Source organism: Harmonia axyridis, chromosome X, assembly GCF_914767665.1.
Source record: "Harmonia axyridis chromosome X, icHarAxyr1.1, whole genome shotgun sequence".
NCBI classification, from domain to species: Eukaryota; Metazoa; Arthropoda; class Insecta; order Coleoptera; family Coccinellidae; genus Harmonia; species Harmonia axyridis.
In genome coordinates this window covers 14,355,031-14,380,703 of record NC_059508.1, presented here as the reverse complement: position 1 = coordinate 14,380,703, position 25,673 = coordinate 14,355,031, and the positions used below count along the sequence as shown (strand labels likewise).

Sequence of the window (25,673 nt, the reverse complement as noted above, 5' to 3'; positions counted from 1 at the left end):
TTTTAAGGAAAAAATATACAGAGGAAAAACGCAAAAATGTCTCCATTCTGAATGCCAGAAAATGCATTTCTGATTGTGTACAATCAAATAGTGTAACTCATGTGTTTGTGTCATCATTGTATTTATTTCCTGAATGTCGCTCTTCGTATGTTTTTGGCTGATTAAATGTTGGAATTGTCTTTATCGGCCATTTCTTATCTAATTCTTGCAACTCAGAATAACGTATTTTTATCATAATGAGTATATGGAAAACTTTTGTATTGAATCTGTTGTTATTTTTTACGGAATTGATCTTTGAGCAATTTTAGCTATTTATTTAGAAGGTGAACCAAATTGGAAACGTATCCTACTGACAAACATTTGAAGGTATCCTTCTAAATGATTTCGAAATGTTAATTTTCAAGTTTTTTAATTGCGCAGTTTCTTTATTCATTTATTTCAAAGATTTCAATAACAATTTTAATTTGATTGAATCAAAAAATTCACTCGATCCAAATAACTTTCTAAATAATTGATAATTTTTACTGCGCTCATTTGAGAAAGAAGGAATCTATAAGATCTAATGGATTAAGATCAGGGAATCGCGCAGGCCATTCAATCGTTCCTGGAACTTGAGGATTTCCTTGATCAGGTTATAAATTTTCCAAGGTTGGTTGCCATGAATGAAACCTTGCCTATAATATGCTTTCGAATATTTCCTGCCAAAACATTATCTTTTTGAAGAAATTGCGTGTTTCTCACTCATCAAGGGAGGATTTTTGGTAGACCAGTAGACTTTTGACGATAAGCATGACCGGATTTTCCATAAATTTGTACAGTAACTAAGAAACAGAATTTATTCCATTTGGCTTTTCCGCACTGTATATTAGGCCAATTGAAAAGCCCCCATATGATTTTTAGTTAGTAGGTACCAACTTTCAAACGATACGTGTCAAAATTTTACAGCAGTCCGACCATTAGTTTGTGAGATATTGCGTTGTGAGTGTAGCTACTTTTGTTATTTGAAAAAATATGAAAAAAAGAGAATTTCGTGTGCTGATAAAATATTGCTTTTTGAAGGGAAAAAATACTGTTGAAGCAAAATCTTGGCTTGATGAAGTTTCTGGGGTCAGCGCCAGGCAAATCAACCATCATTGATGGTTGCTACGCGAGATCACAATCGATCAAAAGCAATAACGTGTTAATGATTCTGAACAGTTTTTGAAGCTGTTTAAGTGCAATAAACCTGAAGTTTTGCGTCGATATGTGACAACGGATGAAACATGGCTCCATCATTTCCCTCCGGAGTCCAATCGACAGTCAGCTGAGTGGACTGCACACGATGAACCGAATCCAAAGCAAGAAAAAACACAATAGTCAGCTGGCAAGGTTATGGCAACAGTTTTCTGGGATGCGCAAGGTGTAATATTCATATCTTTCACTAAACGAGCTGATTTTTTCGGTTATTTACAGAGATGTCCAAAGAAATGCCAGAATGCAGGAAAAAGCAGCAATGAATTTTCATGTCTTATAAATAAAGAATCAAACCTTCCAAGCATGCATTTATTATTTTTATATGGTTTTCGTTGCCTAAGAAAATTGTTCCAAAAAAGTATTACAATGACATTGTGTTGAAACTTATCAAGCACATTTCATGTAGATAAAGTAACTGTATTCCTCAATGAGAAATTTCATAAAAAATTACATACATATACAGAATTGAAAAAGCCCGCATATATTCTTGACATCACCTTACTGGTTTTATAATTTTTCATCAATTTATAAATGAAATTTCCAATCAGTAAGTTTGAATTTGTTGTTGAACGCTAGTAATTTCGTAATGTTGACCAGGCTCTGTATTTTCCCAGATTGTCAATGATATTTCCGCTTCACTTTCCTCGAGTGCGTATAAAATATTATTATAAACTCGTTCCACGGACACCAGCCCTACCACAAATAACATCTGACCATCAGTGTGTATGTAATTCGTTTGCCGCGAATTTAAACTTACATAGTTCCTAACCTGGTTCTCAGTTCAATCTGTCCTGCCGACTTATTATCAGATTAGACAAGACATTTAATACAACACTTTCTGTTCGATGATGGTGAAAGAATTTTAAAGCAGTCACTTTCGTTATACTTATATAACTGAACAGAGGCTCCTTCCTTTGACTTGAACCGGTATTAAACAACTTATAATTGTGTGTGTATATTCTCACCGTGCTAGGTCTTCAGTGATATTTGTTAGAAAAAAAGTTTATGCTCAACAAAAAAAGGGATAAAATTGCCTTTTTGATGGAGGTAAGTTGTAGCTGATTTTCAATTGAAAACTGAAAGAAAAAATGGAAAGAGAAGTTGGACTTACACATCGAAAGACTTCTTCTTGAATAATTAAGTAGGTATTCAATAAAAAGTCTTTCGAGTTATAGGTATATATTGTTCAATTTAAAGAGGTTCATGATGTTCTTTCCAGAAAATTTTTGAAATAGAAAACGATTGGGGAACAACATAAACATTATCAGAATGGAATTAAGTATCTAGGTTCTAAGTTACTTGATTTTCTTTGGAAAAATCAGTTCGTGAAAACACTGGATTATTATAAAATTCGATCCAATCATTATATGGATTGTTATTGAACTCAATCCAATTAGTTGCCTCTTTCAGAGTTTTATAAACAATACAGAAACAACGATCAATTCAATGAATGAAAACTTTCAAATATACTAAAAAATGTATTCCTATGAAAGTTTGAATTGATTGTTTGCACTGTCAACGTACCTATATATGTATCGAGTGAAATCCTTATCGAGTATTGCGGTCTTCGTTTATATCAAAACAAATATTTCATAATGCATTTCTCCGAAATAAATTTAGCCTTGAAAATACCTATAGCAAGTAAACTACTATAGGGAAGACCAGATATTATGATAATTCCAGTTTTACTTTCCGTTACTACAGAGTTGTAGATTCAATGTGTTGGTATTTTTCTGGATTTCCAATTTTTTCAATGTTATCGAGACTTAATTGTTTTGTTTTGGGGTCAGTACCTATTTAGTATTTACTACGTTGATTAAGCGTTTATTCTTACGTATGTGGCAACAAAAGATCTTTTGTTGTGTGAAACATAGTAATTGTTATTTTCCTTTCGTGATTGTTCACAATTAACTTTTAATCAATTGATCTATAGCGCATTATAAACTAGACCTCTCTTTCTTGGCTTTTTAAGAGAACTACTCTTTGTTGGTTTTATTGTACGTTGTGAATTAGACTTCGGTGCAAGGTCTAGGACAACAATTTGCTAAATTATCAGACACGATATTAAACGCATATTGAGTAATTAAATTGACCACGAATCCAATTTAACATTTGTTTTTATATAAACAATAAATAATATCTTCTCAAAGAAGATCAATTTTCTAAAAACATTGTTGATTTTCTTCTGAATGAATTTTTAAATTCAAATAGGTATTCTGAATTGCGATAATTTTTATGGTTGCAGTAGATGACCTCAATGATTACCGAAATAATTGAAAATTGATTAAATCAATGGGATTTCCATAACTTTTATGATTTTATCGGTGGACATAAACCGAATAAAATTCGATAACGATATTGTTGATTATTAGGATTCGAATGGAATCAGATTGTAGGAAGGTTAACTACATTTTATGAATTTCTTTCATTGCTTTCGATAATCATCAAAAATTGGAATCGTAATAATCAAATAAAAATCGCAAAATATCAAATGAAAAATGTATGATATGATTTCCTCGTTTTTGACGATTTGTATTCAGTTATACAACTATTTTAAGTATTGATGAAATAAGTAACAGTCTTAGCATTGACACACATGGTTATCCAAGTACCTTTCATCAGAACTGACAGTTATTGAAATTAATATCCATTCTAGTTGAAAATGTTTAGTACTTCCTTGTCATGATGTAATTGTACTTCTGGCGCGGAATAGAAACCTCCCATTGAAGAAATAAAAATGAATACTGTTAATTATAGAGTAGGTGATCTAGGAAATTTAAAGATACAGCAGTTATTCGATTGACACAATTTGTTATCCTTATGTTTCTAATGGTGCAAAACTGATTGGTACTATTTGGTCTAATTGGAGTTGTTAAGTAGACATTATTGGTGTGTTAGAAATGTCTAACGAGAATTTGTAGCATTATTAGGTAATCTGTTAATTGAAAATTCAGATTAGGTACCTAATTCTGCTTCAAATTACATTTCTCGTTAAGTTTTACCCTTCTGACTTATCTCATTCAAATTGGTTATCATTTCAACCGGCCAATTGAAAAGTCCCTCTTTTACCATAGTAAGACACATTTTTTTGTCAAAATTCGATTTTATTATTCAACATAGTTGCCTTCGAGGGCAATACAGCGATTATAGCCATCTTCCAACTTTTCGATACCATTTTTGTAGTACGATTTGTCTTTCGCTTCAAAATAGGCCTCAGTTTCGGCGTTTATTTATTCATTGGCGATTAATTTCTTTCCAGCGAGCATTCTTTTCAAGTCTGAGAACAGGAAAAAGTCGCTGGGGGCCAGATCTGGCGAATATCGTGGATGCAGCAGCAATTCGAAGCCCAATTCATGCAATGTCTTGATGTAACAGCACCTTTTTTTCTTCAAATGGGGCCGTTTTTTTTAACGATTTCATCCTTTAAACGATCCAATAACGCTATACATATAATAATCGTTGTTGATGGTCTGGCCCTTTTGGAGGTAATCAGTTAATATTTTACCTTATGCATCCCAGAATACTGATGCCATAACCTTGCCAGCCGACTGTTTTGTTTTTCCTCGCTTTGGATTCCGTTCATCGAGTGCAGCCCTCTCAGCTGAGTATCGATTGGACTCCGGAGTGAAATGATGGAGCCATGTTTCTACTATTGTCACATATCGACGCAAAAATTCAGGTTTATTGCACTCAAACAGCTTCAAACACTGCTCAAAATCATTAACACGTTGTTGCTTTTTGATCGATTGTGAGCTCGCGCGGCACCCATTTTGCACACAGCTTTCTCATGTACAAATATTCGTGAATGATATGATGTACACGTTCAGAAGATATCTTCACAATGTCTGCTATCTCGATCAACTCCACTTTACGGTCCTTCAAAATTATTTCGTGAACTTTTTTGATTTTTTCGTCGGTGACAGGCAACAGCCTCTTTTGGGCGTCCACTGCGTGCGCGGTCTTCAGTGCTCATTTCACCACGTTTTAACTTATTATACCAATCAATGATGGTTGATTTTCTGGTGCAGATCCCCGAAACTCTTCATCAAGCCAATATTTTGCTCCAACTGTCTTTTTCCCTTCAAAAAGCAATATTTTATCAGCACACGAAATTGTTTTTTACAATTTTTTTTCAAATAACTAAAGTAGCTACACTCACAACGCAATATCTCACAAACTAATGGTCGGACTGCTGTCAAATTTTGACAAGTTTCGCTTGAAGTTTGGTTCTAACTAAATATCATAGGAATTTAATATTAGCACCGCCATCTGTGCATCAGACCGGGGTTTTTTCAATTGGCCTAATATTACTTAGCAAGTTGAGTAATTATTAATTGTATTATAACAGTTTGAAGACTCATGTGAAATTTCGTGAAAAATGAACACATATTATCTGAACATTTCAATACAAAATGTATCAAACGCGCCAATGCGTAACTTCACATTTTTATTTGAGTAGTTTATCTGTTATTCTGTTGTATGTCACTTACATAATATGAAAACATACGATAAAACATAGGTATACTCAATCATGGAGTAATAAATAAATTGATCATGGGTAGAATACAATGCAAATCCATATCGTAATCTAACAAAAAGAATCAATACCGATAAGATGCTTTTTTTTTCGGAATTCTACCTCTCATCATTTCAATTATTGACAGCACTGAATTTGTTCACAGCTGTTAACGGTGTGAAAACAGTTTCAAAGAGGCTTATTTGAAATTTCGTTTTCAACTAACCAACATAATTTCAAAAAGTTTATGTTAGCCTGTGAGTATCCTTCAAATGGTGGATTAATAATTAATTCAACTCAATACTTTGTCGGTATTGATCTATATTCCCTGAATCTTTGATGAGAGAAAATTCGATTGGTGAATAATTTCTTAGTTGTTATTAGTAGGCTGTTTGGCTCATTGTCTCCAGACACTAACGTGATTCTAGCCGCAGATTTTGGCGTTTAAACACATGTGTTTACAGTCCAGCTGATTTACATTTGTCGCGAGTACTAAAAATATATCTTCAAAGTGTAATTCGGGAACAAGTTCATAGGTTATGAAATATTTCGCTCATGTCTCAATGGAAAGGTGTTATTTATGTGTTGGTTGCTCTGATTTGATGAAATTCCCATCAAGAAGTTCAATTTTATTTGCAGATTTGAATTAAGGATCTAATCTCGAGATCAAAAAGGGAGATCTCAAGAGGATATATAGACGGCATGCTCAGTAAATGGAAAAACAAATTTTCCTCAAAAGAATTCCAGTTGAAACACGATGATCCTGAGATATTTGTGATATGCCAAGTAAGTTTTTCTCTTCTTTTTATAACGTTCGTTTTTCTCAAGGTCTTCTTCATATCTTCTTTATAACTTATATAACCAGGAAGTTTCGATTTGACTTTGTTTTTCATTCACCTTGAGATCACGAAGATTGACCTATTTCATGTTTTTCTCACTTACGTATTTCACTATAAGTAACATCTGTAATAAGTAGTTATAAAACTCATATGAACCTGAATCAAAACTAAAAAATGTTCAATTATCGATCAATATATCATCTTTGTTATAATAATAATTGTCACATATTTCTTAGAGCTGATATCTGAAAAATATTTTTCCAAAAATAGTTGAAAAGAAGTTGTGTTTAATGCAATTTAATTTGATAACATCGCCCAACAAAGTTTCTGTTTTGATTTTTTTAGTTTAGTTAGATTTCGAAATTTGAAAAATTCAGTAAAAATTAAATCTATACCTCCTATATAATATTCTTATATCTCCTGAAATATTGGTCACAACCCCTTCGAATAAAACTTTTTTTATAGATCAAGGTCCGATCTAAAACATACTGAGGTTTCAAGACCGTATTCTGCCCCAGGGAGAGTTCAGTTTACAATCTATAATTTCTGAAATAATTTCAACTTGAAATTTGGGGAAAAATTGAATTTCCCTCTAAAAATCGTTATATCTCGTGAATTATTCGTCACAGACCCCTCAAGTAAAAACATTTTTTGAACCTCAGGTTCTGATCTCAAACACTTGGAGGTATCAAGTCCGTATCTTGCGTCTAGGAGGGTTGGCAGACTCGAGAAAATTTCAGTTTACAACCTATAATTACTGGAATAATAAATAGACTTATCGTTCAACTTCAAGCATTTTTGTAATCTACGTAGTCGAATCAATCAATAAAAAGATAAAACATTCGCATGTAGGAACTTTTAGCTTTTCGTCAAAAAAAAAATTTTCTATCACTAAACATTATCACAGGTTACATTACAGTATGTCACATGAAGATATACTATCTATACCGTGATTATAGTTCCCTCAGGAATACTAACAAGCGCTCGAAAATCCCTAACCTATACATCAATGTTTCCGGTTACAATCAGGAATTTGCTAATCTTCCATATGCATACTGAATAAAATTAACCCCAGAATAATACTTAAGCTTGTATTACTTAATCCGGTATTAGTAAGCAAGTCGGTGCACACGCTTGTTATTGATACACCCTTTATGATATTGAGTTAAGTAGACTTAAATACATCTGAGCATACTCCTAATGAGATTATCGATTTCCAATCAAAGTGCCGGTGGAGTCTCTGGAAGCTGGCAGAAACAGGGTAATCTTCTTCCCATAATGTTCCACAACGTGTTCAATGAGTGACGTGTTATACAGAGTCATTTTTAAGTATAGAACGCCTCATTTATCTCGAAAGCCAAGTTTTATACATTTTGGTGCTCAAGAATCTTACGATTGGCGTGTTTGAAATTGATAGAAATAGTAATCACATCAGAAAATTAGATAGGATTGGTGAACTCTAATTCATTTTCGGATTTTCCACTTGAAAATAACGGGTGTTTTTTTTAGAGGTATATAACTTTAAGTTGGCATTACTGTTCAAGATGGCGACCGATTTAACAGCTGTCAAATGATTTATTCTCAGTTTGATTTGGCAATTCATCATGAATAGACTCACGCCTGAAAAACGCTTGTAAATAGTGCAATTTTATTTCAAAAATAATGGTTCTGTGCGGAATCCTTATCGCGCACTACGTCCATTTTATTTTGTTTAGCGATGAATCGCACTTCTGGTTGAATGGCTACGTCAACAAACAAAACTGCCGCATTTGGAGTGAAGCTAATCCTCAAGTGTATGTCGAAACACCGTTACATCCAGAAAAACTGACTGTTTGGTGCGCTTTATGGGCTGGTGGAATCATTGGTCCGTACTTCTTCAAAAACGACGATGGCCAGAACGTTACAGTCAATGGTGATCGGTATAGAGTCGTGATTACTAACTTTTTCATTCCTGAATTGAACAACCATGATGTCCAGGAGCTGTGGTTCCAACAAGACGGCGCAACATGTCACACAGCTCGTGCCACAATCGATTTATTGAAAGACACGTTTGGTGTCCGCCTAATTTCACGTTTTGGACCTGTGAATTGGCCTCCAAGATCTTGAGATTTAACACCGCTAGACTACTTTCTGTGGGGCTATGTAAAGTCATTGGCCTATGAGGATAAGCCACAAACCCTTGACCATTTGGAAGACAACATTCGCCGTGTTATTGCCGATATACGGCCACAAATGTTGGAAAAAGTCATCGAAAATTGGACGTCCAGATTGGACTACATCCGAGCCAGCCGTGGCGGTCATATGCCAGAAATCATATTTAAAATGTAATGCCACAAGATTATCTTGCGGATAAATAAAATTCATGTCAATCGAATAATCCATCGTTGTTTTATTGCAATTTGAAGTTCTATAGCTATAAAAAAACACCCTTTATCATCCAAATACAGTCAAATAATTGCTGTTGGTCTATGTTATCAAATTATTTAATTTTCAAAGCTAGCATTTCAGTAGAAATTCTCATTTGTCCACTCTGTGTTCCCATCCATCTGCTATTTTTGTTTTAGTGGCAACAAAAAAGCAGTCCAAGTATATGGTACTTGATTTACAGATGGCTGGTGGTGATTTACTTCATCACAACTTGGCTCTTATCAGTATTACTTGTGAAAACTAAGACTGATGATTATCAATTGAAATGGCTGATATATTTAACCAATTGGGGCTATACAACATGTACATTCCAAGCCCTTTTGGCTGCATTTATGCTAACTGGTTATATATTAGCACATAGGAAACAACACTACGCATCATTCAAAGATGGCTCATTTATATGCTATAGGATCTACTGGGCTTTCAACACCATAGCTACAGTACTGGCATGCGTTATAACTATAGTTTATTGGTCATTTATTTACAATCGTAAGTATTTTCATACTATTTCATTAATTTATTAGCCTTATATTAAAGTATACAGGTGATACACTTTAAAAGGTCCACTGGGAAGAGCCTGGCTCGAAAAGTTTTTTAAATATAAGTTCCTTAAGTCTTCAGTCGATTTTTTGAGTCATTTTATTTGAAACATTTTTTGATCCAGGCTCTTTCCACGCAGTTAATTCTATAGAAAGGTTTTCAAAAATTCAAAACAATATTATTATTATAAGAAAGAGTAGAGGACTAATCCTATAGTGCTCAAATTAAAAAGAAACACAATGAAAATGAAAATAAAAACTGAATCTACAAGTCTATAAAATTGTCCAGCCTCTTCTTGAAGGTGTTCATGGTGTGTGCTGATATCACTTCTTCCGGCAGAGAATTCCAAGCATGGAAAACCCTGTTTGGCGAAAAGTACTGTCTCTGAGTTCCACGAAAGCCAATATTGAATTCTAACATGAAAACTATCAAAATTATGAAGTCTGTATCTTTTTTTTACATTTTCAGCTGAGAAGAACAGTTTGGATGTGATGAATTTTCTTCTACATGGTATGAATAGTGTAATGATGCTGCTAGATTTTTGGATCGTTTCTCATCCAACCAGAATAGCTCACTGTATTTATCCTATGATGTTCGTAACCGTTTATGCCATATTTTCTGTAATTTACTATTTAGCAGGAGGAACAAGTAGGTAGGTATATTGATCTGTAAAACAAAATTACTAAGATAGGTTAGATCTTAAGGTTTGGTAATTCCATATAATGTACTAATTGACAAAGAAACTGCAACACCCCGAAGAAGCTGAAAAAATTTCAATTTTTTATTTGGTGAAACATAGATAGTATAGCTAGGAGTGGTTTTCTGCAAGTTTTTGAATTTTACAACAAACCAACTGTTCGAGGAGATCCAAAGTCTATGTTTAGTTGTTGTTAAAATGCCTAGAGCACGTGTACGCGGAATTTATCGCCAGCTAAGTGAATTATTGAGGAGATGGGGTTGTCATTTCGAGAAATCGCTAACCGTACGAACAGAAATACAACTACAGTAGAACCTCGATCATCCGGCCTAATGGAGGGGAAACGGTTCCCGGATAATCGAAAAACACGGACAATCGAAATTCCTCAAAATACGCACAACAACTATGAAAATTGGAGAAATGTATGGGGTACAATTATGTATTAAGCAACAAAATCAATAGAATCATAATATCATATGAAATTATACAAATGAAAAACAAATCATTGCATTAGTAACTATAATACATCGAATGTATATATTTTAGTTGAAAAAGTATGTAATATTTGTCTGTCTTTTTTTTATTATTCATCTTGAGACAAATGTGAGCCCGAATTTTCCTCAAGTGGAGGACATCAATATAATCCGTATCATTTTCTTGCTCTAAATATTGCATCAGACCATTTGCAAATCTCAACGCGTCTTTGGCAGAAACAGTGTTTCTCTAATTCTGTGGTTATTCCGTTCATTCTTCCACATCTTGTAGAAGAAAATCGTGCGAGAATATATCTGAAACGCACAGTTTTCATGGTTATATTTTATTATTATTTGTTGGTACTCCGAACTTTCCGCCACGGCTTTATCTATCGATTCATCAATTTGCCTTAAAGAAATCAGTTCACCCAACCAACATTTTTCTATGCAAAAATCACTAAAAGATATTTATGAAAATATTTCATTAATTTCAATAAAAATGCAATGAATTAGAGAAAATAATGTATAACACTCGTACAGAAGGCACATTCTACCAATCGTCCATTCAAAAACTCGCCACTTCGTGGCTCGTTTTTGAATTTTGAGCTCGTGGAAGAATATCAATGCCTTCTGCACTTGTATTATGAATAACTATTTCCTGCGTGGAAAATTCTTCAACACTTTAATCGACAATCGTCTGTATCCATACAGTGGTTAGGTTGGGAAAATTTTGATGCGATTTCTGAATCATCCAGTATCTGATAACCGGGTTCATTTAAATCCGAATTTAGCCATTCCTCAATATCATCGACTAAAACATTTTCAAATTATACCAAATTATTACTATGGCACATGCGTAATGAATTGAATCCCGGATAATCGAGTGGATGTCTGCTCGTAGGAACGGATGAGTGAAAATGTCGACGAGCACGGATTACAGAGTAAAACGGATAATAGGAGAACGGATAATCGAGGTTTTACTGTACTATTATGAGATGCTGTCAAGCGTGGTTTGATAATGCCCAAAATAGAAGAAGAGTAGGCACAGGACGTCGAAGGGGCACAAATGAAGTTCAAGATCGACGTCTAAGACTTATGGCCATTAGAGACCGATTTGCGACAACTCGATCTTTGGCTGATGAGTGGTTAGGAGAACTAGGCCATCCTGTAACTGTCCGAACGGTTTACCGCCGGATAAGTTCTTTTGGACTGAAGCATCATCGACCCTATCTTGTGTTACCTCTGACGGTTGAGCATCGCCGGCAACGATTACAGTGTTGCAGAGAACGTCAACATTGGAATGTGGAATGACATCAGGTCGTCTTTTCTGATGAATCTCGATTCACATTGGGTGCATATAATGGCCCCGAAGAAGGGTTTGACGACGTCGGGGAAAAAGACGTGAACTTCAGTTTGATGTTGAGCGTCATGCACACCGGACAGTAGGCGTTATGGTATGGGGTGCTATTGCACATGTAAGTAGGTCACCTTAAGTCTAATTCGAGGTAACACGACAGTAATGCATTACCTTCAAGAAATAGTGAAGCCGCATGTTCTCCCTCACCTCAACCTGCTCGAGAATCCAATATTTCAGCAAGATAATGCCCGACCTCATGTTTCCAGAGTTAGTTTAAACTTTTTCCAAGCGACCCATATGAGTCTTTTGCCATGGCCGCCCCGATTCCCTGATCTTTCGCCCATAGTGCACGTTGGGGACATCATAGGTAGAAGGCTTGGAAATTTACCCCAGCCCCCACGGACTTTGGCGGCTCTGAGACATGAAGTACAGTTAGCTTGGGATAGTATCCCTCAAGAAGAAATAGACCATCTTATTGCATCAATGGCGAGACGTGATGGGGAGTGTATAGATAATCGCGGTGGACAAACACATTATTCCTTCATTAAAAGATTATAAACCCTTCGTTTTTTCTCCAAATTAAAATCATTTACTCCTTTCTATACTATCTATGTTTCACCAGAAAAAAATTAAAATTTAAACAGCTCCTTCTGGGTGTTGCAGTTTCTTTGTCAGTTGGAATATTCAAGATTTTCATCATAAGATAAAATCGACAGTTAAGTCTAATCATTCAATCAATTTCCATTGGTTCCCAAATTTAAAAACAACGCTTGACCGCTACTTCAATTACAATGTCCCTTGAGGTATTTCAGTTCGAATTAATTATTGTTGACCCTTTTTTTTTCAGAGAGGGGACAGACTATATATATCCCATACTGAAGTGGGAACTGCCATTCAGAACTTTGCTCGTATGTGCGGGCGTTGGTATATTTATTTTCATTCTACAAACACTATTCTTTCTTATGTATTTGCTCAAAAAGAAAGTGCACAAAAAGCTGGGTCGCAGGAAGAGTATTGAATTGAATTCAGGTCTGCAAGGATGTGAGGGTTACGTGAATGAGGCTGTGATAGCAGGAGATGAAGTCTAATATCAAATAATCAAACAATAAATGAAATTTATGTGCAGGCTCAAGGTATATACAGAACTGGAAGAAGATGTATCGGTCAGGTAATGAGTTGAAAAGGGATGTCACTATAAATTGCTCATCCTCATATCAGTTGTTCATTTTGTCTCTTTGTTAACCCTTTTCTCTATTTTCTTCCATATCTGTATATTTCATATCAAACTGAGATATTTTCATCTTTGCATTGAAGATGTTTAAATTATCTTTCCTTTTTGACGAAAACTCTCTATAATTCCCTTGAAAACCACAACTAAAATAAATCATACAAAAGAAATGATAATTTTAAAAATTGTTTGTTCATATTCATAAAAAAGATATTATTTGTAATTTTCAGTATTTACTTGATAATAAAGGATATGTCTGAATGTTTATGGATTTAGTGAATGTTTTAGTACTTAGAAAAATACATCTGAAAAAAATACAGTTATTGAGGGTGTCTGAATTTCTATATATTACTGGTAGAGTATTACTTAAAATGTACATTGTTTCTGCTTGTGAACCTCCTCGACAAAAATAAAACCTTTAGTTACAAAATGTGTATTCATTTCAGTGAGAAAAATTGTTATTTCGAAGTGAATTCTTGATAAATATATCTTCAGTAAGAATTTTTGAAGTCTGCTCTTTAGATTATTTAATATTCAAAAAGCTGGGAATTTTCAATTTATATGCATTACTTTAGCATCGATCACCAATATTCAAAAGATCTTAACTGCAATCTTATTAGATATAGTTCGTTTTAAAAAAATATTTCTTTGATATAATTCATTGTTCATTGTTCAACGTTTTCCTCGAAGTCTGCAAGTCCTTTTGGGGGCTTAAAGTGTACCGCTTGTGTTTTGTAGGCTTTGTTCTGTTAATTTTTTACCTAACATTGAATGGTTGAACGTATGTATGTATGTATGTAACTAAAAAATGTCTTTCCCAGCTCCAGATTAGTAAAACGGCATCCTATACACTAGTGACTAAATCAACCGATTTGAAATTCCAAAAATGGATTTATCAGTAGGTTGAACCCATGCTGGATAGTGACAAATACTTTTTGTGAGATATTTCAAGCAGCAAGCTTTCGGACGATTTTTTGGCTGATTTTTCCATTAAAATTTTCGATTCTGTGCGTTCTAAAATGTCAAATGAATGTTTTAGAGAGGTTAAATTTAGTTCTCTCACCCAGATCTGTCAAAGATATTTTTGAAAAGTACCTATTTACTTACAAGATAAGTTATTTTCTGAAAGAGTTGCTTTGAGCATTTCTCTCTCAAAAAGGGACTCAAATTTAGTTTGTGAAGAAGTAAGCAGGTAGGTTATCCAAGATACTTTTCGTCATCTGAAATGCCTTTTTTACTATCAAGAGAAAGCTCCTATTGCAAAAGAAAAATTTGCCAAATATCTGAAACAACTAAGATTCAGTAATTAAGATACTTAAAACTGACTAAGATACTTTTTTTGACAGCTCTATTTCCGATGATTCCAAACATGACTATGAACTTGAATGGATGAAAGGAAAAATTAAAATCATAAAATTTTCACTGAAATATGAATGAAACAAATAAAGTTTGCCGAAATTTCAACTCATTTGGGGTAAGAGCATGTAGGTAGGTAAGTAGACAATATCAATGTGGTCATCCTAGTCAGTTATCTGATTCTCATCAGACACAGTTGAATCGATGTCATATATATCTATTTTTCATAATGATTAGTAATAATGGTCTTATCTCCAAGGGCGAGATATAATACTACACTGAGAGTATCTCCAGTAAACGCCTAGAAAATGAAAGCAATGGTATAAAACCTCCATCCCTTACATTATGATGTTGGTGAAGCTCTTCATTTTGTATATTGGTTTAGTGACATGTTACGATGATTTCCGTTGGAATTTGAGCATTTTAAATACGCCAAGCTTCAAAACTGACAATTGCCATTATAGAAGTGAAGTTTGCAAGAAGGAAGAAGACGATTATTGTGAAGTTGATTTGTGTAAAGACGAGAATAATTGCACTATCAAAGTTGCTATAATCTTACCGAAATCTTCGAATTACATTGTGAATTTGAACGAGGTGTGTATAAAATTGATTCAGCAGAATTTGAATGAACCAAAAAACAATACTCTGCTCACATTCTTTCAAGGAAATATCGTATTTCAATGATGAGAATGGCAGTGAAAAATATTATAAAGATACTGCTAAATATTTCATTTAGAGTTGAACTAAAAAAAATAACGAACAAAATGTTGCTTATATAATATTTTTAATGACCGGCATGATTGTGTGAGCTACTTGCAAATTAATTCTAGATTAGCCTTTTTAATTTTGAATAACTTTGCATGAAACCACAGATGCGTTGTTGTTATTATTATTATTGAATATATTCTATAGGCTGTCAGTGTACTAAAGTCTGCTGTTCAAGATGCTAGAGATCAGAACATTCTGAACGATGGAGTTGATATTATATACAAAACTTTCGACGACAACTGTACTCAAGAATTTGCTACCATAAAAGTGTTTGAAGCAGCTTCAGTTTTTTGTGCGAATGTTATTTTTGGACCAATATGTGATTATTGTCTAGGTATGTCGAACAGATGGAATTAATCCTTCATTTATCTGCATGCTATTTCGATCCCAGTAGAGTAGATATCCAAAGCTTGTCATCATTATTTTGTGAGCATTTTCATGGTGTAATGATACATGTCATCCCTGCTGTTCAGATAATTAAAAAGTCATGTTTTTAAGGCTTGTTGAATTTTTTACAATCCAACTACATGCAAAATTTCGTGGGTATCGAATTCCGATATCATCAGCACTGAAATTTTGTGTGTAGGTATATAAAATTCAACAGTAAAGTGAGTTAATGGAAAATCCATCTATGAAGCTTTCAAACAGGGCAGAATAAAAAGTTTGTCTGATCTAATGATGTGATATTCCGGAGAACGAACTGATTTAGTTTGAATTTCAATTTTTAAAAATAATTAAATGTCAACGATTTTATCAGAAAATAGAAAAATCTGAATGGAGAATGTTTTTTCCATGATTGAGGGCCGAATATAAAATCACCAATAATTAAAGCAAAAAATTGAATCGTTCAAGCATACATATCATATTAAAATCATCGCGTAATTTTGTTTTCATGGAACTTTGCAGGTTGATTGGATAATTGTATTTCTATTGAAACAGTTTGAAGGTTCGTGCGAAATTTGAAATTGAATAATTAGGAATATAGGCAAACACACGAAAGCTCTTGACTTCTCTCACTATGGTTCCTTTGAGGGTTTTCCTTCAACACCTCCGATTTGATTGAAATGAGCACGTGGCAAAGTGTTTGATCCTTATCCACTACATACAGAATCATTACTAGGTATTCATGACAAATATTTATTTGTACGGAGGCTGATAAACTTTTATCACGAAATAAAAACAAATCTGAACTACCACACTTATAAAATTCCTAAAATTATTAGAAATCAAAGAACGTTTTATCTAATCTGTGTAGATTCAGGTAACAGAGGCGCCTATCATTGCTTACCCTAATCACCAAAGTTAATTAATGTTAGAACCATTAGTCAAAAAAACATAATTGATCATTATGCCCTCAAATTTTAACTAATTTTTTTTTAGCCAGTGTCGGTAGAGTAGCAAAATATATTGGTAATTATGGAACACCAGTTATTACACCTGGTGGATTTAGTTTCGACTTCACAAAGAAAAAGACTACTTGCAAAGATGAGTTCTACATGCTGGTGAATTCAGGTCCAGCAGATTTCGCATCGTTCGCAGAATTCTTTCATCTTATACTCGATAGGTAAATATTAAACTCATTCTTCTAACTCAAATACTCATAACGAATTTCATCAAAATCGGACTAATAGAACAAAAAATATTGCGATCCAAGGAATTCCACGATTGCGCATGACCAAAGTGCATCGTTAAGATGCACATGATGTGTATACCCATCTGTGTCACAATGTAGATGTGAAATTATCGTTGTAATTTTCGATAATTGTTCTTCATATACATAGAATTTTTGACAGGAGGGAAATATTCCCCCGAATTACACTCGTGCATCAAAATGACCGGATAATTTCGCATTCCAGCGTGTTTTCTTTGAAAAACTACATTCGGTCATTTTCATTTTTGGAGAAAGAGCCCGACATCGAAGGTGGAGGGCTCTTTCTCCAAAAATGAAAATGACCGAATGTAGTTTTCATGACAACACGCTGTCATGCAAAATTATCGGTAATTTTGATGCACTTGTGCAATTACTTACGATAATTGCATTGTAGGAAGCGAAACTGCACTGCGATAATTGTTCTGTTCATAGATGCATAGTTTCTATGCATCTTACACATTTCGAATCTATGGCAATTCCACTCTAAATCAGTTTGACAAGTAATGTATCAGTTTATTCGGGAAATATTCTATAAAATAACTTTATTCAATTCAAGATTCCTATAAGTTAATTGAAACTGCATAAAATGATCTTGTCATAATTCGATAGGAGTCCTCCGAGATAGAGACTAGATAAATTTGCATTTTTCTGAATAGAATATACTCCCTTCTCGTCCAATATAGTTCTGGGTACATTGCCCTTCATTTCGAAATGAGAAAACAAGAAATTAACAAGAGAAGTCAACAGTGTTATAATATTCAGGAACTTCCACAAATTTGTTGATATATCGTCCAACTTTATCCTTTTAAGTGTTTCTTGAAGGCCGAAGGAAAGTTTTTATCACATTCATTCGATCAGCAACGAAAAACAGGATAAAAAACAAGGAAACTTGAATTAATCCAGATGATATTCACTTCAGATCTTGTGGAAGCAGCTGCTCAAATCAGATTGATTTGTATCAGAAATAATTCACCAAATTGTTATAAATATGAAGAAATTTAATGGGATCAAAATATCGTACTTTAAGTAGAAATTGTGTATTGTAGGAAGTAAGAGAGTGAAACTAAATTATTTCAATTATGTGGATTGGTAAGCCTGAACAATTCTACATGTGTTAATTGGGAATTTGTGGGTTTATTCACTAGCATAGGAGTAATTTGATTCATTACCATGCATAATGAATTGTATTATTTGTAAATCGATTTAACCCTTATTAGCGACTGCCTATTAACATATTTGTGTGCAGATTTCATGGTGTGAAATGGGTGACTGGCCATAGCCTAGTGGTGAATGCAGGTCATCCAGGTCTTTCAGAAAAGTAGCTTGTTTTGTATCCTAAGACTGTTAGTTTCGGGGATACAGGGTGATTCATGCAAATTGGCTTGAATTTCTGATCTTCATAACTTGAGAATCAGCAGTCCGATTTTGTTCAAATTTTGTTGGTTTATTTTCTTCATGCAGCTCTTCAAGACGATTAATGTAATTTCAATATTTTCAGGGCAGTACTCAGATTATTGAGTTCTTTCCTTTAGACTTCGAAATCTCTATTTTCTACACGTTTTAGAGAAATATCGTTATTGGCATGATAAATACATGATTCAGTCTAATGAATTAATTTTCTACTTTGAATGGCACACTTTTTTCAAAGGAGTAGTAAACGAAAGAATTCTTGTGTAATGTAACTTTTATGGAATACGGTCCTGTTTTATTCCTTTTGTGATAATATTTGATGTAATCTGATAATTTTTCGGATTTTATAGCTTTCTGCACCTACTGATTGTTGTAACAGGCTGCTTAAAATATCAATTAGAAGTAAGCTTGATGAAACTGTGAATTCTTTTGAAACTAGATATTAAACTTAAAGATGACGTAAACCATGTTACGTCCAAATGTACGAAAATGTAAACCGTGAGTGTATTTGCTTTATAGCAGAAATTTTCTCCAATCATATGATCCCTGGAATGATTATTGGTAGTGGCCACCTAATTCCCCAGATTTAAACCTATCAGTTTCTTTTCAAATGAACTCGTGTGCTGTTTAAAATTCGCAATAGTTGTGTAGATCTTGATTGCAGATACAAATGGGGTAAAATAGCACTGATGTATGAGAAAACTGAGCAGAATGAATTGTCAGGCGATGATGGTTGTCAATTGTTGATGAAGTCCATCATAATCGAACTGAGGGAAACACCACAACTAGACTTCTACGATGGGGATCTTGATTTGCTTCAGATGAACTACACCGAATTTTTCCAGAATATCGTTGGAGTCAAATATGGAAGTGAGTTTGAATTTAGATACTCACATCATTAGTAATATTACAGAAATTCTGTATAAATTGTAACAGGCCAATTGAAAAGTCCCTGTTCTACCATAGTAAAACACATTTTTTTGGAAAAATTCGATTTAATTATTCAACATAGTTGCCTTCGAGGGCGATCCAACGATTATAGCGATCTTACAACTTTTCGATACCATTTTTGTAGTACGATTTGTCTTTCGCTCCAAAAAAGGCCTCAGTTCCGGCGATTACTTCTTCCCTAGCACTAAATTTCTTTCCAGCGAGCATTCTTTTGAGGTCTGAGAACAGGAAAAAGTCGCTGGGGGGCAGATCTGGCGAATACGGTGGATGCAGAAGCAATTGGAAGCCCACTTCATGCAATTTTGCCATTGTTTTCATTGATTTGTGACACGCCGCATTGTCTTGATGAAACAGCATCTTTCTTTCTTCAAATGGGGCCGTTTTTTAACGATTTATACCTTTGAACGATTCAATAGCGCTATATAATAATCGCTGTTGATGGTCTGGCTCTTTTGGAGGTCATCAATGAATATTATAACTTGCGCATCCCAGAATACTGATGCCATAACCTTGACAGCTCACTGTTGTGTTTTTCCTCGCTTTAGATTCGGTTCATCGTGTGCAGTCCACTCAGCTGACTATTGATTGGACTCCGGAGTGAAATGATGAAGCCATGTTTCATCCATTGTCAGATATCGATGCAAAAATTCAGGTTTATTGCACTTAAACAGCTTCAAACACTGCTCAGAATCATTAACATTGCTGCTTTTGATCGATTGTGAGCTCGCGCGGCACTCATTTTGCACACAGCTTTCTCATATACAAATATTCGTGAATGATATGATGTCCACGTTCAGATGATATCTTCACAATGTCTGGTATTTCGATCAACTTCACTTTACAGTCATTCAAAATTATTATGTGAACTTTTTTGATTTTTTCGTAGGTGACAGCCTCTTTTGGTTAGCCGTCTTCGGTGCTCATTTCACCACGTTTGAACTTAGTATACCAATCAATGATGGTTGATTTTCCTGGTGCAGATCCCGGAAACTCTTCATCAAGCCGAAATTTTGCTTCAACTGTATTTTTTCCCTTCAAAAAGCAGAAATTATTTTTTCTCTATGTTTTTTCAAATAACAAAAGTAGCTACACTCACAACGCAATATCTCACAAACTAATGGTCGGGCTGCTGTTAAATTTTGACACGTTTCGTTTGAAGGTTAGTACTAACTAAAATCATAATGATTTAATACTAGCACCGCCATCTGTGCATCAGACCGAGGACTTTTCAATTGGCCTAATTTATTGTCTCTTTCATTGATGACAAAAATCATATCAACTAAAAAAAAACAAACGGAAACTGAAAACACTTCAAGTGAAAAGCTAATAAATCGAATAACACAACTGTGATAAAAACTGACGTTTGTTTCGGAATTCTCGTATTTTATTCTATTTTCTTTTCCTTAGATTCTTATTCAACAACTTACCGAAATTACAAATTGAAAATTAGCATATGCGATTCATCATTTAAATTTGAGACGCATGATAGAATGTTCTAACTGACATTGATCACAGAAGGAGTATCGTAACCCAGAAAAGTCATAGATTATTTCTCATATGCTTCTATGGAAATTTATCTGACAATTGATATTTTCCGACTGAAATCGAATGCATATCTTTCCATAATGTTCATCTGAACTAATTTCACGTAATTTAAGCGGTAACAGCAGTAAAAACAATTTTTGAGAATGTCGAAAAGATGGAATTCACAAGTAAAATATAACTAGTGATTGGTTGAAAGCAATGAATACATAATGTAACCTGGACTCGAATGGGAAGAAATTCCTTCAGTACGTATTAAAATGAGAAGAAAACTCGATTCATATTCTGCTGTGAATTCCATGAATAAGTAATAACTTTGTCGCCAGGATATAATTTTCATGATTATGTAAGGTTTTTTTTTTGGATGGAGCACTTTGTTTATACATACTGGAAAAATTATGGTCCAGACATTCCCCAAACACAAGGGATTTTAGTCGGAAAACTCAGTTTGTATTCTTTTGCAGTCATTCTTATATGCACCAATCAGCAGAAAGCTAGGAAGATTATAATGGAGGCATATAAACTCAAGATGATGGAATTGGGAGAATATATTTTCTTTAATTTCGAGATGTACAACGAGTAAGTTGAAAATTCATCGAAAAACATTTTCATTTGAACATAATAAAATTTTATTTGTTGTTCGGACACAGAAGTTTTGAATTCTATCTCTCATTCTGAAGTTATGAAGTTGAATTTTTATATATCTCAATTAATGCTCTGTACAGGGTGTTTCCAAATTGAAGGTACAAAGGAAAATGAACGCTTTGTTTTCGAAATACAGGGTGTTTCTTGTAGGTAGTCCTATGTTTTATGATCATTATATCAGTTTATCCAATCTTTATTAATATTCGCTACATATGGGGTAAATAAGTATCAAAACTTATAATTTATTTATTCATCACATCTAGGGATTCACGGCTTGGCTTGATTTTCAAGCTACTTGGCTCGAGCTTGATTTGTACTCGAATCATATCAAGCTACTTGATTTTTATCAGATTTATTGTGTAGTGTCACATCAATAAAAAAATGATGAAATGAGAACGAACCTTGCAAATAATACTTTTATTTATTATACTAATTTTATAAAAAAAACCGTAAATATCAACTTTTTTGAAATAGAAATATAAATTAAATCACTATAAATCATAACAAAATAAAAAATAATTAAAAAAAATAAAGTTTTTTAATATTGAGAAACCTCCAGGCTTTGTTTGATTTCATAATTTTCCATCCAGGATCTAAAACACATGATGCATCTTATAGATTTGTCGCCTAACCTATTGCGGGTTTTTGTAACTGTAAGAGCAGCTCTGGAAAATTGTCTTATAACAGGAGCTGAAGATGTTGGCGTTGATGAAAAATCCTTGGCCTTTTTGGTCAAGTTTGGAAAGATATTTCTGGAACTACCAAAATCTACCAAGATATTTCATTGAAATGTGAGAAAACTACTAATAAAGTCACACTGGCGAATGCTTCAGTCTCTCGGCGCTCGAGGAATCCCCTTATTCAGTCTGAGCGCGCAAGAGATTGCAGAAATATATGCCGTGCGACGCGTGCATATCAATCTCAAGTAATATCAAGTAGGTTGTTATCAAGTCAAGCCATAAATATCTAAAATCAGGTTGAGTCAAGCTCAAGTATGTAATTTTTCACGAGCTTGATTTTCAAGTCAAATAGTTGGTTAAAATGTCGAGCTACGTGGCTTGATGAATCCCTAAATGGAATATATATGTCTTTATACTTTAGTTAAATATCTTGTGGAGGGAAGGTGCTATCAGAAGATAAACTTTAAAAAAAATTAATTTTAACACCCTCTATCTCGAAAACTCTCTCGAAAAGTGTTTGCGTGCTGGAGATCTATACAGTATAGGATTGTTTTTCAGCGCAGAGTATCCAATGGAGCCATGGTTTGAAGCAAACGACACAGCTGAAAGCAACGAAATTGCCAAATCTGCTTACAGGTCAATGTTCACATTCAATCCCCTACTACATACAGATTTCGATTTGGTCAAAAACCAATCGAACAGAGGATCAATTTATATTGATGGTCTATACGATGGAATGATGCTGTATGTGCAAGCCTTAAACAGATCTCTCTTTGATAAATTTCGCCACGGATACATCGGGGATGGAATAAAAGGATATGAAATTTTCGAAAATATGATTGGGGTATCATATTTAGGTAATTGGAAGTCGTTCTGATCGGCTGTTTAGAGTAATCGATGGTGTTACTACATCAATGTGTTTCTAGGAAGGCATGGCATGGAAAGAACGAACTGTAATGGACAGAGGATCAATCATTTCGCCCTGTTGAATGTTAATGACACTGGTCAGTATGAAACTGTTGCTATGTACGATGCGTCCTCGAAAACAATATCGAATTGGAATGTGAAATGGCCCTCAGGTGATGATATACCATCCGATACACCAAAATGTGGCTATGACCTGTCTCTCTGCCCCAGTAAGCATTTAATTGACAGATAGTCGATATATCTACTGGATACCGCTGAAAATACAATTAATTCCTTTTCAAATATATCATCGCATACTGCCACAGTTATATCCACTCTTTTATGACATGTTGCAATGACCTCAATTCGAACTAACATTTACTCATCAACATCGTTTCGTATCGGTAGAAAAAATGCAAAATAATCGGTGTATTTTTTTTTAAACACAGAGAACGCTGCAAGATGCTATTTGGCAGATTTTTTGTATCCTATTGACTTGTTCATTGATGTTTAAAATGTAGATATAACAAAGATGCCGCCAAAATGCAATTTTACTCAACTTTTTGTCAGTGACATCACCATTAACATTCAAAGTCATGAAGCAGTTTGTAACGGGTGTTTTTTTTCGAGGTATATAACTTTAAGTTGGTATTACTGTTCAAGATAGCGACTGATTTAATAGCTGTCAAGTGATTTATTCTCAGTTTGATTTGGCAATTCATCATAAGTAGACACACGCCTGAACAACGCTTGCAAATAGTGCAATTTCATTTCGAAAATAATGGTTCTGTGCGGAATACGTATCGCGCACTACGTCCATTTTATTTTGTTTAGCGATGAAGCGCACTTCAGATTGAATGGCTACGTCAACAAACAAAACTGCCGCATTTGAACTGAAGCTAATCCTCAAGTGTATGTCGAAACACCGTAACATCCAGAATAACTGACTGTTTGATGCGCTTTATGGGCTGGTGGAATCATTGGTCCGTACTTATTCAAAAACGATGATGGCCAGAACGTTACAGTCAATGGTGATCGGTATAGAGCCATGATTACTAACTTTTCCATTCCTGAATTGAACAACCATGATGTCCAGGAGCTGTGGTTCCAACAAGAAGGCGCAACATGTCACACAGCTCGTGCTACAATCGATTTATTGAAAGACACGTTTGGTGACCGCCTAATTTCACGTTTTGGACCTGTGAATTGGCCTCCAAGATCTTGTGATTTAACACCGCTTGACTACTTTCTGTGGGGCTATGTAAAGTCATTGGTCTATGCGGATAAGCCACAAACCCTTGGCCATTTGGAAGACAACATTCGCCGTGTTATTGTCGATATACGGCCACAAATGTTGGAAAAGTAATCGAAAATTGGACGTCCAGATTGGACTACATCCGAGCCAGCCGTGGCGGTCATATGCCAGAAATCATATTTAAAATGTAATGCCACAAGATTACCTTGCGGATAAATAAAATTCATGTCAATCGAATAATCCATCGTTGTTTTATTGCAATTTAAAGTTCTATAGCTCTGAAAAAACACCCTTCATTAATTATTGATTAAACAGGTTCATTTGTGAGTACGAAATTTGTTATTATTTAACTTTCATCCATTACATTCTTTCTATATAAATTTATTCTAGGATTGCATTCAATGTTGTTTAAAATGCCCCAAGTTTTCTCTAGCGAATATACGAGTGAATTTTTTTATCACTTTTTCAATACATTTCACAATATTCTCTGAAATGCAGCGTGGCCACCCAGATTTCCCGACCTTTCTTCTATCGCGCATGTGTCTAGAAGACTAAACCAATTATCCAATCCGCTACAACTTAGAAACCCTTTGACATGAATTTAATTTTCCCAAGAACCAATAACTCAGGAGGGAATCGATCACTTGATGGAATTCATGCCAAGAAGGTTCAGAAGTGCTGAACTAATAGGGTGGTGTAACACATTGCTTTTTTTTCTACATTTCTATCCAGTTTTGACCCAAAAACTTCAAAGCCTTCTTGGTGATGCATTTTTTATATTACATAGTACTGATGCAAAAATCATATTACACAAAAAGCTTAGAGACTATTTTTTTGTAGAGGTAGATCCGGTTAGCGTTTTGGCGCTGAGCTTGGTATCAGTTTTATGCATTGGTATTTTACTCATAGGTGGCCTAGCTTACAGGTAATAAAATCACTGAAACATCGAATTTATATCGTAAAGACCGTAATTTTTCAGACATTTCAAATTTAAGAGAGAAATACATTCCCTGGCATGGAAAATAAACTATGACGATATTGTTATACCAGAAATGCCAAGATATAGTTTTCAATCAGCTTTCTCAATGAGGAAAGCTAGTTTACTGGTGAGTAGATATTATAGCTAAGAAGTTTTATTATTGAATTTATTAGATACTGATAGTTGAGATCAAAAAAGTATCTTAGTAGCATAGTTACTT

The 25,673-nt window shown here is 34.3% G+C and overlaps 2 protein-coding genes across 6 annotated transcripts in view; both read left to right on the top strand.

Moving 5' to 3' along the window:
- Positions 1–1,933: 1,933 nt before the first annotated feature.
- Positions 1,934–13,740, top strand: LOC123685926 (protein rolling stone-like). 4 transcript variants are annotated; one of them, XM_045625811.1, is made up of 5 exons: positions 1,934–2,280; positions 6,389–6,535; positions 9,153–9,504; positions 10,024–10,207; positions 12,930–13,740. In XM_045625811.1, exons 2-5 carry the CDS (start codon positions 6,452–6,454, stop codon positions 13,168–13,170), a joined length of 861 nt encoding a protein of 286 aa, XP_045481767.1. In that variant the 5' UTR covers positions 1,934–2,280; positions 6,389–6,451; the 3' UTR covers positions 13,171–13,740. The 4 variants fall into 4 exon arrangements, with proteins under 4 accessions (XP_045481767.1, XP_045481769.1, XP_045481768.1 ...); XM_045625813.1 differs by lacking the exon at positions 1,934–2,280 and adding an exon at positions 2,891–3,018; XM_045625812.1 differs by lacking the exon at positions 1,934–2,280 and adding an exon at positions 5,853–6,006.
- Positions 13,741–14,405: 665 nt separating this feature from the next.
- LOC123685744 (atrial natriuretic peptide receptor 1-like) overlaps positions 14,406–25,673 on the top strand; it is a 71,050-nt gene continuing 59,782 nt past the window's right edge. The window contains exons 1-11 of one of the 2 annotated variants that reach the window (XM_045625600.1): positions 14,406–14,502; positions 14,657–14,802; positions 14,926–15,260; positions 15,579–15,768; positions 16,815–16,998; positions 19,160–19,365; positions 21,453–21,567; positions 22,872–23,170; positions 23,240–23,449; positions 25,315–25,399; positions 25,454–25,580. In XM_045625600.1, coding sequence (XP_045481556.1) covers positions 15,012–15,260; positions 15,579–15,768; positions 16,815–16,998; positions 19,160–19,365; positions 21,453–21,567; positions 22,872–23,170; positions 23,240–23,449; positions 25,315–25,399; positions 25,454–25,580 — 1,665 coding nt within the window. In that variant the 5' untranslated portion in view covers positions 14,406–14,502; positions 14,657–14,802; positions 14,926–15,011. Of the gene's footprint in view, positions 14,503–14,656; positions 14,803–14,925; positions 15,261–15,578; positions 15,769–16,814; positions 16,999–19,146; positions 19,366–21,452; positions 21,568–22,871; positions 23,171–23,239; positions 23,450–25,314; positions 25,400–25,453; positions 25,581–25,673 lie in introns of those variants that run through there. The other variant, XM_045625601.1, reaches the window with a different exon arrangement.

Coding starts and splice junctions, on each gene's coding strand:
- LOC123685926 (XM_045625811.1), top strand. CDS start 6,452: ATGCTCAGTAAATGGAAAAACAAATTTTCCTCAAAAGAATTCCAGTTG. Junction 9,505..10,023: donor TTGGTCATTTATTTACAATC/GTAAGTATTTTC, acceptor TTACATTTTCAG/CTGAGAAGAACAGTTTGGAT. Junction 10,208..12,929: donor TTAGCAGGAGGAACAAGTAG/GTAGGTATATTG, acceptor TTTTTTTTTCAG/AGAGGGGACAGACTATATAT.